This window comes from Mesocricetus auratus, unplaced genomic scaffold (genome assembly GCF_017639785.1).
Source record: "Mesocricetus auratus isolate SY011 unplaced genomic scaffold, BCM_Maur_2.0 Super-Scaffold_100010, whole genome shotgun sequence".
NCBI classification, from domain to species: Eukaryota; Metazoa; Chordata; class Mammalia; order Rodentia; family Cricetidae; genus Mesocricetus; species Mesocricetus auratus.
In genome coordinates, this window is record NW_024429194.1 from 22993128 (window position 1) to 23005528 (window position 12401).

The 12401-nt window shown below is 52.7% G+C and overlaps 1 protein-coding gene and 1 pseudogene across 1 annotated transcript; one reads left to right on the forward strand and one right to left on the reverse strand.

Annotated features, from left to right (window-relative positions):
- The first annotated feature begins 1016 nt into the window (after window positions 1-1016).
- Window positions 1017-4944, forward strand: LOC101831791 (alkaline phosphatase, germ cell type-like). The gene is made up of 11 exons (XM_021234178.2): window positions 1017-1151; window positions 1248-1364; window positions 1466-1581; window positions 1758-1932; window positions 2010-2182; window positions 2417-2551; window positions 2652-2724; window positions 3168-3302; window positions 3395-3586; window positions 3706-3822; window positions 3910-4944. The coding sequence occupies exons 1-11, from the start codon at window positions 1088-1090 to the stop codon at window positions 4194-4196; spliced, it is 1584 nt and encodes a 527-aa protein (XP_021089837.2). The 5' UTR covers window positions 1017-1087; the 3' UTR covers window positions 4197-4944.
- Window positions 4945-9414: 4470 nt separating this feature from the next.
- LOC101832052 lies at window positions 9415-10969 on the reverse strand (annotated as a pseudogene).
- Between the last annotated feature and the right edge of the window lie 1432 nt (window positions 10970-12401).

The window sequence follows — 12401 nt, forward strand, 5'->3', positions numbered from 1 at the left end:
TAAAGTCTCTGTTTAGCCTTGGCTGGCCTGGTACACACCTTGAAGATCAGGATGGCCTTGAAGTCACTCAGGTCCACCTAACAGTGCCATGGATCAGAAGACCTGGCTTACCACCTTGAGCCACCACACCTAGGGGGATCATGAGTCTCTGATCTGATCCACCCATCTGTCCATGGTTACATGGCTTACCCACACATCTCTTGGCTATTGGGAACAATGCTAACCCTCAGGCACACAGGATCTGGGCTCAGACTATACTCTGAGTTGGGATCCCCGAGTCACAGAAATACTTTGAGCCTGCCCTCAGGCTACAGGACACTCCCAGTTCCTCATCCCATGCTACAGCTGCTGATGTGCCCAGGGTTTCTGCAGAACCTTGGGATCCCTCCACCTGCCCAGGAAAATAGCAGTCAAAGTCAAGGGGAAAACCTGCCTGCTCTTGGGAAGACACAGGCCTTGCAGGGTTTTGCTCAGGATTATGCACAGCCTCCTCTCCAAGGGACAGTAACAGAGGGTTGGTAAGCACTGCAACATAAGATTACAGCTCTTCACTCAGACAGTAACTGTCCTCAGCTTAACCTGGGGGAGATGCCTGGGACCCAGATGTAGCCCCAGATTGAGAACATTGGACTTCCAGACCCAGCCACGATCCCTATCTATCTGTCTGTCTGTCTGTCTGTCTGTCTGTCTGTCTGTCTGTATTTACCTATTTATTTATTTTTCTTGGTTTTCCAAGACAGTGTTTCTCTGTGGCTTTGGAGGCTGTCCTGTAACTAGCTCTTGCAGACCAGGCGGGTCTCTAAGTCACAGAGATCCACCTGCCTCTGTCTCCCGAGTGCTGGGATTCAAGGCATGGGCCAGCAACGCCCAGCTTCCCAGCCACCATCTTAAGCCGGCTTGCTTCAGTTCACCCCTTCCTTAGGGTGGGGCTAGGGTGGAGCCTGAGGACCAGGGAGGGTATCTAAGCCTTTCAAGCAGGAAGCAAGTTTTCCCCTATTTAAGAGGAGGCAGTCAGCCCTTCAGCTAGTATTCGGTCTTCCAGGCTCTCCTCCACCATCCTCAGAACCACTGCCATCCAGCCAGCGCCATGTGGGGAGCCTGTGTGTTGCTGCTGACCCTTGGACTGCAGCTGACAACTGGTGTCGTCCCAGGTAACGAGAGGCTCCTTGGGTTGCCTACTCCTTTGAAACACTGGGCCTTGAGTTCACTGTGACCGACCCCTCGCCTCTGCTCCTTTTCTTGACCAGTGGAGGAAGAGAACCCAGACTTCTGGAACCAAAAAGCAGCCAAGGTCCTGGCTGCTGCCAAGAAGCTGCAGCCGTCTCAGACATCAGCCAAGAACCTCATCATCTTCGTGGGGGATGGTGAGTGTGTGAGGCCTGGCCACCCTGGGGACCTGGCACCCCAAGGCCACTGGTGGGTTCAGGCAGACCTGGAGATTAACATCTGAGTTCTGTCCCCTCAGGGCTGGGGGTGTCCACAGTGACAGCCACCAGGATCCTCAAAGGACAGCTGCAAGGCCATCTGGGACCTGAGACACCTCTAGCCATGGACCGCTTCCCGTACGTGGCTCTGTCCAAGGTGAGCTTGGAGGCACCCAAGTCCCCACAAGGGATGGTAAGAGCTGGTACAGGAGGAGGGAGGTTGGGAAAAATACAGACCTGGGGCAGTGGGGACGGGTCCCAGAATGTCAAGGACCAATGTCTGCCACAGAGCTGAGCTGACTGAGCTGAGGTAGAGCGTCTCTCTCTCTCCAGACATACAGCACAGACACGCAGATCCCAGACAGTGCAAGCACAGCCACAGCCTTTCTCTGCGGGGTCAAAACGAATGTAAGGGTCATCGGCCTGAGTGCAGCTGCAGAATTTAACCAGTGCAACACAACATGGGGCAATGAGGTCCTCTCTGTGATGCATCGAGCTAAGGAAGCAGGTGAGTAGGGGCAAGGCTGAGGGCATGGGCGGGCCTGGGCCTGGGGTCCTGGGTGGCTCACCTGACAGCTTCTGCAGGAAAGTCTGTGGGAGTGGTGACCACCACGTCAGTGCAGCACGCCTCTCCAGCTGGCACCTACGCACACACGGTCAGCCGTAATTGGTACTCGGATGCAGAGATGTCTGCCTCGGCGCTGCAGGAGGGCTGCAAGGACATCTCTATACAGCTCATCTCCAACATGGACATTGATGTGAGCCCCAAGAGGGGGGAAGCAGGGCTGGAGCACGGTGTCTCTCACTGAAGACTCTACACCCCACAGTCTGAGTTCTCCATCCTGGCTGGGGGGGGTAACTGAGGGGTTGGTGGGGGATGGCTAGAGAAGAGGCAGCCAAGAGAGGCCCTTCCCTCAGACCTGTTGGGCAGGTGCTGTCGGGAAATCATAGAAGATCACTTACTTAGGTCCCAGCCTCACTTCTGATCACAGGTGATCCTTGGCGGTGGCCGCAAGTTCATGTTTCCCAAGGGGACCCCAGACCAGGAATATCCAGATAACCCCCACCAGGCTGGAACCAGGCTGGATGGACGAAACCTTGTTCAAGAGTGGCTGGCAAAGCACCAGGTATTGGGAGCACCAGGGCAGAGGGCATAGCAGGAATTAGTGAGGGCTGTGCTTCTGAAGACATGTACCTGGACTCAGGAGACTGGCTGTGTCCCTGCAGGGAGCCAAATACGTTTGGAATCACACGGAGCTTATTCAGGCATCCCTGGACCCATCTGTGACTCACCTCATGGGTAATAACTCCCGTTTCTTGACCAGGAACCCTTCCATCAGGGGACGGTGTGTGCGTGGGGAGAGGGGTCCCATAATACTCAGTCTGGTTCACCAAGATTTTCTTATCGGGGGAGGGGTCTCAAAGCAGGGTGGTTTCTCTGTGGCTTTAGAGGCTATTCTGGGGCTAGCTCTTGTAGACCAGGCTGCCTGCCTCTGCCTCCCGTAGCTGGGATTAAAGGTGTGCGCCACCACTGCCCAGCTGGTTCTCTTTCTTTCTGTTTTTTTTCTGTCTTTCTTTGGTTTTTCCAGACAGGGTTTCTCTGTATTGTTTTGAAGGCTGTCCTGGAACTTGCTCCAGGCTGTCCTGGAACTCACAGAGACCCACTTGCCTCTGCCTCCGGTGGCTGGGATTAAAGGCATGCGCCACCAACACCTAGCTCCAACTGAGTTTCTTATGCTTCAGGTCTCTTTGAGCCTGAGCACATGAAATATGACATCTACCGTGACCCTGCCCAGGACCCCTCCCTGGCGGAGATGACAGAGGTGGCTGTGCGCATGCTGAGCAGGAACCCCCTAGGCTTCTATCTCTTTGTGGAAGGTGAGTGCGTGGCTGTGACCCAGAGAAAGCAGGAGACAGCAGTGTAGTGCAGCAGACTCGAGCATCTCCCTCTCCACCCTGGCTTCCTGCAGGGGGCCGCATCGACCACGGTCATCACGAAAGCATAGCTTACCGTGCACTGACTGAGGCTGTCATGTTCGACTCAGCCATCGATAAGGCGGACCAGCTCACCAGCGAGCAGGACACAATGATCGTTGTCACCGCTGACCACTCCCACGTCTTCACTTTTGGCGGCTCAGTACCTCGAGGGACCTCCATCTTTGGTAGGTGCGGTGCGGTGGGGCAGGGCCAGACATTGTTTCTTGTAGGGATCTGGTGACCAGGCAAAAGGTGAAGGCATACAGAACCCAGTCTGAAAATAAGTCACTCCCTATCCCTGCAGGGCTGTCTTCCTATAAGGCTGGTGATGGCAAACCCTTTACCTCCATCCTATACGGCAACGGTCCTGGCTACAGGCTCCATAACGGTGTCCGGGCTGCTGTCACTGAGGAAGAGAGCAGTAAGTTCAGTGGAGTTGTCAACGTGGGGCGGGGCCTGAGTACAGATGGAGGAGGAGGCCACTGCTCTGAACACCCCTTCCTTGCAGGTGACCCCACATACCGGCAGCAGGCGGCTGTACCCTTGTCCTCCGAGACACATAGTGGCGAGGACGTGGCCATATTCGCACGTGGCCCTCAGGCAAACCTGGTGCACGGAGTGCAGGAGCAGAATTACATCGCCCACGTCATGGCCTTTGCAGCCTGCCTGGAACCCTACACCGACTGTGGCCTGGCGCCCCCTGCTGGCCCGAGAAGTGCAGCGAGTCCAGGCCAGACCTCCACCCTGATGTTCCTGTTGGCAGGGACAATGCTGATGCTGGTGGTGGCAGCTTAACCCTGACTACCCTAGGCTCACTGAACTCCACCCCAGTGGTACACAGCAGCTTCCATGCCTCTGAGCGCTTCTGTTTCCTGAGACCACCTGGACTTCTGGTTTCCTTCTCCACTAGCCACTTTCTCATTTCAGATCAATCTCTTTGTGTTGCCAAGCCCGCGCGGCCCTGCTTTAGGCCAGAGAGACCTCGGCCAGGGTTAAACCAGCCTCATGCCAGGCAGCACTTCGCTGCCTTGAAGACCGGGACAAGACAAACTCCAGTGCCTATTGAGCATGGCAGAACAATCAAGCAGCCAGCCGCTCAGCCAGGGCCTTGAGGGCCTAGAGTCTGACTCACCAGCACTGGGCAGTCCCCATTGCCAGGCTCAGCTGGCTTCTGCTGCACCTTGGATAATGGGCCCAGCAAAGCTTTGACACAGCCATCTACTGACCCTCAGTAGGCTCCCTACCTCTGCCTAGGCTCCCTTAAGAGGCCCAGCACATGGAAAGCCTTGGCCCCCCAGCCCCCATCTGGGCATCTGGGCAGTGTCAGCACTTGGCTTCCTCCTCAAACGGCTGGGCCTGCACCTGGCCCTCTGCCCCCCAGTGTTTGAGACGGGGTTTGTGCCTAGTCTCCATCTCAGGCCACCATCTTCTTACCTCAGCTTCCCAAATTCTGGGATTACACATGGCCCTGCTGTGTCTGGCTGTTTCCCACCCTCCGGGGCCTTCCATTCTCCTGGGGACAATAAAACCAGCTGTGACACAATGTCAGTAGTACTTGTTTGCCTGAATCTGCTGGGAGGGTGTTTGCCTGGGGATGGAGGTGGGCACACTAACAAGTGATTTGCTGACAGCAGAGGGCTGGCCCAGCATGAGCATGCCATAGATGAGCTTGTGTCAGGGATGGACTGGTCCCTCAGCTCGTTCCCACACGTGTGTAAGAAGTCCTGACACCACACTCGTATGCCATGTTCCTGAGGGAAAGAGCACCATGAGATGGCACTGGTGATGGGTCGGTGCCGCGGTGGCCAACAGGAAGGACAGCATGAAGGCCTTGCATTCAGGCCAGCCCTCCTTCAGGCTCTGCTGCCAGCTGCTCTGGGCTCAGGTGACGACACCAACAAGCACACGCATCTCTTTCAGTTATGCAGCAGAGACAGCAAGGGCCCTTGGGCTCCCAGCAGCCACACTGGCTCGAGTACTTGACCTCCTGGAACTCCCTGCAATCGCAGTCACGGAATGAAGTCTCTATTGCGCCAATGCCTTGGGTGTCTTGGATGGTTACACCTCAGGCCCTGGGCCCACTGCTGCAGGAAAAGCAGAGGGAGGTTCCAGAACACCTGAGCTTGATGCAGCAGTGGAGAGTCGGCTCAGAGGCTGACCAGGCACTGGAGACTTCCAAGGCTTGGCACAGACTCTCTGCTACTTGTGGAGGAGAGGAGAGATTCTCAGTAGCTACCTCCTCTCTCAGTCATAATCAAGCCATTAGACCCCTTTCCTCCTGCATCCTGTAAACACATGCAGGCTGAAGACTTGACAGTTCCCTGCTTGAAAGCAGGAAAGCACAGGGCATTGAGTCTGACACATAGTAGGTCTTCATTGACAACCGGGTTTATCTTGTCTTTGCTCTTCTTGTTCAATGTCTGTTCCAATTCAGGCAAGGTAGGACACAAACAGGGTTGCTGGAAGCTGGGAGGTGGTGGCACACACCTTTAATCCTGGCACTCGGAAGGCAGAGGCAGGCGGATCCCTCAGTTCAAGGGCAGCTTAATCTAAAGAGCAAGTTACAGGAGAGACAGGGTTACACAGAGAAACCCTGTCTGGAAAAACAAAACAGCGGCAGCTGGAGAATGGAGATGAAACGAGAAGCATTTTTGTCATTGCAACCTGTCCTCTCTCAGTTTCGATGGAGATCTCTCTCTTTTTTTGTTTGTTTTTCTTTGTTTTTTTTCTTCAGAGACAGGGTTTTCTCTGGAGCTTTGTAGACCAGGCTGGGCCCAAATTCAGAGATCTTCCTGCCTATGCCTCAGTGGTACTGGGATTAAATGCATGTGCCTCCACGGACCGGCCCTAGATCCTCTTTTTTTTGTTGGTGAATGTGAGACAAGGGCTCCTTTAACCCACACTGGGCCTGAAGTTGCTATGTAAGCATGGATAACCTTGAACTTTTGATCTTTTGTTTTGTTTTTTCAAGCCAGATAAGATTTTCTGTGTATCCTTGGCTGGCTTGGAACTTACTCTGTATACCAGGCTGGCTTCCAACTCACACTGGTTCCCCTGCCTCTTCCTCCTGAGTTCTGGGATTAAAGGTGTGTGCCACCTACCTCTGCAGACATTTTGTTTTACAAGATAGGGTTTCTCAGTGTACTCCTGGCTGTCCTGGAACTCACTCTATAGATCAGGGTGGCCTCAGAGTCACAGAGGTTCCCCTGCCTTTGCCTCCCTTGTAGCTGGGATTAATGGTGTGTGCCATTTTAGCCCAGCTAATTCTGATCTTCTTACCTCCACCACCCAAATGTTAATATTACAGGCATTGATTGCTGTGGTCAGTTTATGCTGTGAGCAGGGTGGCACTCAGAGCTTGGCATCCTAGACATGTACACTACCAACTGAGCTCAAATACCCACCTTGAGAGTCTCAAAAGAGACAAGGAAGAAGACTTTGTCCTCCTATAATCCTGACAGCTGTCATCACACCCCCAGGTGGGAGCTTCCTTCATGGGGGAAGTCCTTCTATGTTTATGTTGTCTCATTCATTGATAAATAAATCATTGTTGGCCAATATGGAAGCAAGATATGTGGGACTAGGAGTCGAGAGGGATTCTGGGAAATGTAGTCAAGAGTAGGAGATAAGAAACCATAGCAAATAGTCAACAGCTTCATAATTAATATAGTGTCTTGTTTGTTATTTCGGGGCTGAGACAGTGGCAGGACCCAGGCAGCTGGCTGAGAAGAAGATATGGTACTCTGCGTGGATGAACATTTCCCTTCTGGTGGATAATCTCATGCCCCTCAATATCTCCTCAGACTGAGTTCCCTTGTGCCTTGGCTATAGCTGCAGAGGCTCAACAGTTCACTGAGACTCCTTTCTGGGCAACAGGGGTGTCTCTTGCTTTGGAAATCTCCTTTCTGTCCCCATCACAAGTCTCTGACCAGGTCTCCAAGTCATGGGGATGCCTTTTCCTTCGTGGAGATGTAATGAGCAGAGCAGGACTCTGCCTCTCAGGCCTCCATCAGGACGAGTCGCTGTGACACACTTTCTTTTATGTTAATTAGTTATTCTCAGTGTACATGTGCACTTGGGTCCTGGCGTCCTGAGTGTGGAGGTCAGAGGGCAACTCTCAGGGGTTGGCTCTCCTCTTCCACCCTGTGGGTTCTAGGAATGGAACTCAGGACTTCAGGTTCAGGGACTGGTGCTTTACCTGCTGAGCCATCTTGCTGGCTCTGTGACACACTATAGGTTAAGGAACATACATTATTTAGACGTAATGTTATATAAGTACCCAAACTGTAAGCATAACTTTTATATGCACTGGGAAACAACAACAAATCCACATGAGTTGCTTTAGGTATTGCTTACTTCTGGGGTTATGCTATATGACTTTATGTAATTTTACACAAGTTAGGGTCATCTGAGAGTAGGGAGCCTCAGTAGAGAAAATGCTTCCATAACCTTTGCCCCAGGTAAACCTGTGGAGCATTTGTTCCTGGATTCTATAAGAAAGCAGTTCAAGCAAGCCATAGGGAGCAAGCCAGTAAGCAGCTCTCCTCCATGGCCTCTGCACCAGCTCCTGCTCCAGGTTCCTGTTCTGCTTGAGTTCCTGCCCTGACTTCCTTTAATGATGAACTGTGATGTGGAAGCATAAGCTCAATAAATCCTTTCTTCCCCCGGTTACTTTTTTTTGCCATGGTTCACAGCAATAGTAACCCTAACTAAGACAGTCATGGTCTGAAACAAACACACTATCATTCATAATTCCTGCATGGTTTGCTACTTATGGAAATACTACTTTTTTGCAAGACAGGGTTTCTCTGTGTAGCCCTGGCTATCATGGAACTCACTCTATAGACCAGACTGGCCTCAAACTCACAGAGATAGCCTGCCTCCAGCTTCCAAGTGCTGGGATAAAGGCGTGCACCACCACCGCTCAGCTGGCAATACTGTTTTTTTTTAAATCAGTCCTATTGATAAATGCTGAGACTGTTTCCACTGTTTGGCTATTTAAAGAAGGTTGCTTTGACCAGGCTGGTACATAGAGCCTGGGTTACAAATGTCACAATTTTCCTATCATAGCACAGCTACATCCCAGCAGGTTCATGCCTGGATCTTCTTGGATGATGCTCCCTGCACCTTCCTGGAATGATGCTCCTGTCTCTAATGTGTGGAACTCACTGAATTTCTCAGGTGCTCTCTACAGGGGACATAAGTCTTTGCAATATGAGGGTGTTTTCCACATGTCCACTGGTCTCCTTTAAGTTTATTGTTTGAAGACCCCAAAAGGATGTAGGGATCTTAAGGAAAAAGCAGATAAGAGTGTCATGGACAAGCAGTAGAATCAAAGGCATCTAGGAAGAAGGGACAGAGGCAATAGAGACTGCAATGAATTTGAACACAGTCAGTCAGGCTACATGGTTGCAGGCCATGGTAGAGTTGGCAGGATCGGCAACCTGGATTAGATCTGAGATTAGAAACCTGAAGTCAAGGTTCGGGGAACTGGAGTGACATGAGGAGTCTGGAGGGGAGCAATAGTGTGGGACACTGGAGCCTACTGTGGGACACTGGTATAAAGTCCAATGAGCTTAGGTAGTTCAGCTGCCACCACCAGCATCAGCATTGTCCCTGCCAACGGGAACATCAGGGTGGAGGTCTGGCCTGGACTTGCTGCACTGCTCTGGCCAGCAGGGGGTGCCAGGCCACAGTCGGTGTAGGGTTCCAGGCAGGCTGCAAAGGCTAGGCATGGGCGACATAGTTCTGCTCCTGCACTCCGTGCAGCAGGTGTGCCTGAGGGCCACGTGTGAATAAGGCCACGTCCTCGCCATTATGGGTCTCAGAGAACAAGGGTACAAAATATTCAGAGCAGAAGCCTTTTGACCCCAGTCTCCTCTTCCCTGGGCTGTCTTCATCAGGGACATCTAGCCAGAAACCATTCTGGAGTTTATTTATAGCAATGACCGTTGCCCTTCCCTAGTGCTTGCTATGGCCCTGCCTTGGTACCCGTCACCTGGTGCTTCACCAATCACTTCTGTACCAGATTCCGTAGACCAAGTCTACTTCTGGACTAAGCTCTGTTGTCTGGGTACTCAGGGCCTGGTGTCTCCTTGGGAAACATGAACTTGTGGCCCCCACCGATGATCACCTATGATCAGAAGGTCAGGAAGAGAGGAATTGGGATCCCTTTGCCACCTCCTGACAGACCCCACGAGGTTTGTGGGAAGGGCTTCTGGGGTGCGTTTCTACACCTTTCCCCCACCTATTCCTCAGATGTCTTTTGGATCCTGAGCTGCAGTGAGTGACCTCAATCTAGCTCTCCTCCCCCACTCTTGGAGCTCACGTCAATGTCTGTGCTGGAGATGAGCTGAGTGGCGATGTCCCTGCAGCCATCGAGCACCGCAGAGGCAGACATCTCTGCATCCGAGTACCAATCTCAGTTCACCGCGTGTGCGTAGGTGCCAGCTGGAGAGGAGTGCTGTACCGACGTGGAGGTCACCACTCCCACAGACTTTCCTGGAAATGACAGGAATCAGGTGGGCCACCTAGTGAGTCAAGCCTACTCTTGCTTCTTAGACTGGCTCCAACCCACTTGCTTTTTGGGTTTTGTTGTGGTTTTGCACAAGTCTTTACTATATAGTTTTGGCTAGTCTGGAAGTCACTATGTAAACCAAGCTGGCCTTGAACGCCGATCCGTCTGCCTCTGCCTCTTGAGTGCTGGGATTAATGGTGTGTACTTCCACGGCTCACCTGCTTGCCTGCACGATACATCACTAAGAGGACCTCATTGCCAAACGTGGTGATGCACTGGTCAAACCGTGCAGCTGCACTCACACCAATGGTCTTGTAGTTGGCCTTCACCTGCAGAGATAGGCGGTGGCTGTGCCTGCACTGTCTGGGACCTGTCTATCCATGTTATATGTCTGGGAACAGAGACACTCTCAGCTGTGTGCTACTGGTAGACATTAGTCCTTGATTCCTGGGACATGTCCACAGTGTCCTGGTTGCCAACTTGGGCCTCAGTTCTTCTGGATTCTTCCTCCTCCAGCCTTTCCAACTTCTTCTCCCTCACCCTAGATATGTGTCCCAGTAATCACCTTGGACAGAGCCATGTATGGGAAGCTGTCCATGGCTAGGGGTGTCTCAGGTCCTAGATGGCCTTGCATCTGTCCCTTTAGGATCCTGGTGGCTGTCACTGTGGGCACCCCCATCCCTGAAGGCACAGAATGTGGTCAGACCTGAACCCCAGGCCTTCCTGGACCCACCAGTGGCCTTGGGTGATTGGAGTACAAGGGCCCCAGGGTGGCCAGGCCTCACACACTCACTATCCCCCAGGAAGATGATGAGGTTCTTGGCTGATGTCTGAATGGGTTGCAGCTTCTTGGCAACATCCAGGGCCTCGGCTGCTTTTGGTTCCAGAAGGCTGGATTCTCCTCCTCCACTGGCCAAGGGGGAGGGCAGAGGTGTCAGCCATGAGGCTGTGTTTGTGAGTGAGGGCAAGCAATTAAAGCATTCTTACCTGGGATGACACCAAAAAACAGCTGCAGCCTGAGGCCCAGCAGCAGCACCGAGGCTCCCTGCATGGCTCAGGCTAGTGGACGGATGGAACTGGATGGGAAGCTGGGACTTATATTTCTTGCTTGAAAAACTCAGTGCCCCTCCCTAATCCTCAGACTCCACCCTGACCCTACCCTTCCTGCTCTCGAAAGGAAATCCTGCTGCCCGGAGAGAAGTGGCAGGGTGTGGTGTGGCTAGGATAGTCTGGGCCAGGGGTCCTGGCAGATGCCATGGTTGCCTTCCTTCTGAATGGTGAGAGGCTCAGAACTGCTTCCCCGGGTGAGGATCCTGCGTTCTCTGCTGTCTCAGCTTTGTTTACCTATCCCCTTCTTCCAGAGAGCCAGCTGGACAGGGATATGCTGTGGGGTGGGGCTAGACACACACAGCCCAGGTGCAGGGTCTGGATGTGGCCTTCAGATACCATGAGCCTCACTGATGTGGAAACAAGGCTCACAGAGGGGCCTCAGTGTCGTGCTCACAGTCTGCTCACCTGCCTTCGAGGGGAGTAAGTTGGGTACCAAGGCATGTAGTCTCAGAATGACTATTGTCAAGGAAAAGTATGGCTAGCTGAGCACCACTGAGTCATGGTCTGCTTTGTGTCTGAAGTTACTATGGCGGGCTGGGAGAGCCTTGTCCTTGTGTTTGAATATACATACATAAGGGTGATGCCCAGAGCATGCCAGCTTGAGTGGGTGCAGTGCTGAGCCAAATGTGGATTTTCCTAAGGAGCAGGCAGGGTTTACCCTTGTCATCAACCCCTATTGTCTTGGGCAGGCAGAGGGATCCCAGAGTGTTGTGTACCTACCTTGAGCACATCTGTAGCTGTAGCCTAGGACAATGAATTGAGAGCTGCTGGGTGGCAGTGCACACCTTCAATCCCAGCACTCCGGAAGCAGAGGCAGGTGGATCTGAGTTTGAGGCCAGCCTGGTCTACAGAGTAAGTTTAAGGACAGCAGGGGATACACAGAGAAGCCCTGTCTTGAAAGAACAAAACAAAAAAGTAAGGAAGGGAGGGAGGGAGGGAGAGAAGGGGGAGGAAGGAAGGAAGGAAGGAAGGAAGAAGGAAAGAAAGGAGAGATACTGGGAGCTTCCTGTGGTCTGGGGGTAGGCTCAAAGTATTTCTCAAAGTGTTTCTGTGACGCGGTGATCCCACCTCAGAGTATAATTTGAGCCCAGATCCTGTGTGCATGAGGTCAGCGTATTCACAGTAGCCGAGGTGTGGGAGCAAGCCACATGTCCATGGATGGATGAGCGGGTCAGAGAATATGATCCATAGGCATGATGGAATGCCCTTCAATCCTAAAAATAGAGGCTGTCAAGCATGGTGGGACACCCTTTAATCCCAGCACTCTGTAGGCCAAAGCAGGAGGATGGAGAGAGAATTCAAGGTCATCCTGTGCTCCATAGTGAGACCCTGTCTAGCTACTGTCCAGCCTGCTACCATTTTTTAGTACACTC

Bases quoted from the DNA above. Each gene is read 5' to 3' on its own strand.
- LOC101831791 (XM_021234178.2), top strand. From the start codon at position 1,088: ATGTGGGGAGCCTGTGTGTTGCTGCTGACCCTTGGACTGCAGCTGACA. The intron at 2,725-3,167 runs GTAATAACTCCC...CTTATGCTTCAG, and splicing joins ATCTGTGACTCACCTCATGG to GTCTCTTTGAGCCTGAGCAC. The intron at 3,303-3,394 runs GTGAGTGCGTGG...GGCTTCCTGCAG, and splicing joins CTTCTATCTCTTTGTGGAAG to GGGGCCGCATCGACCACGGT.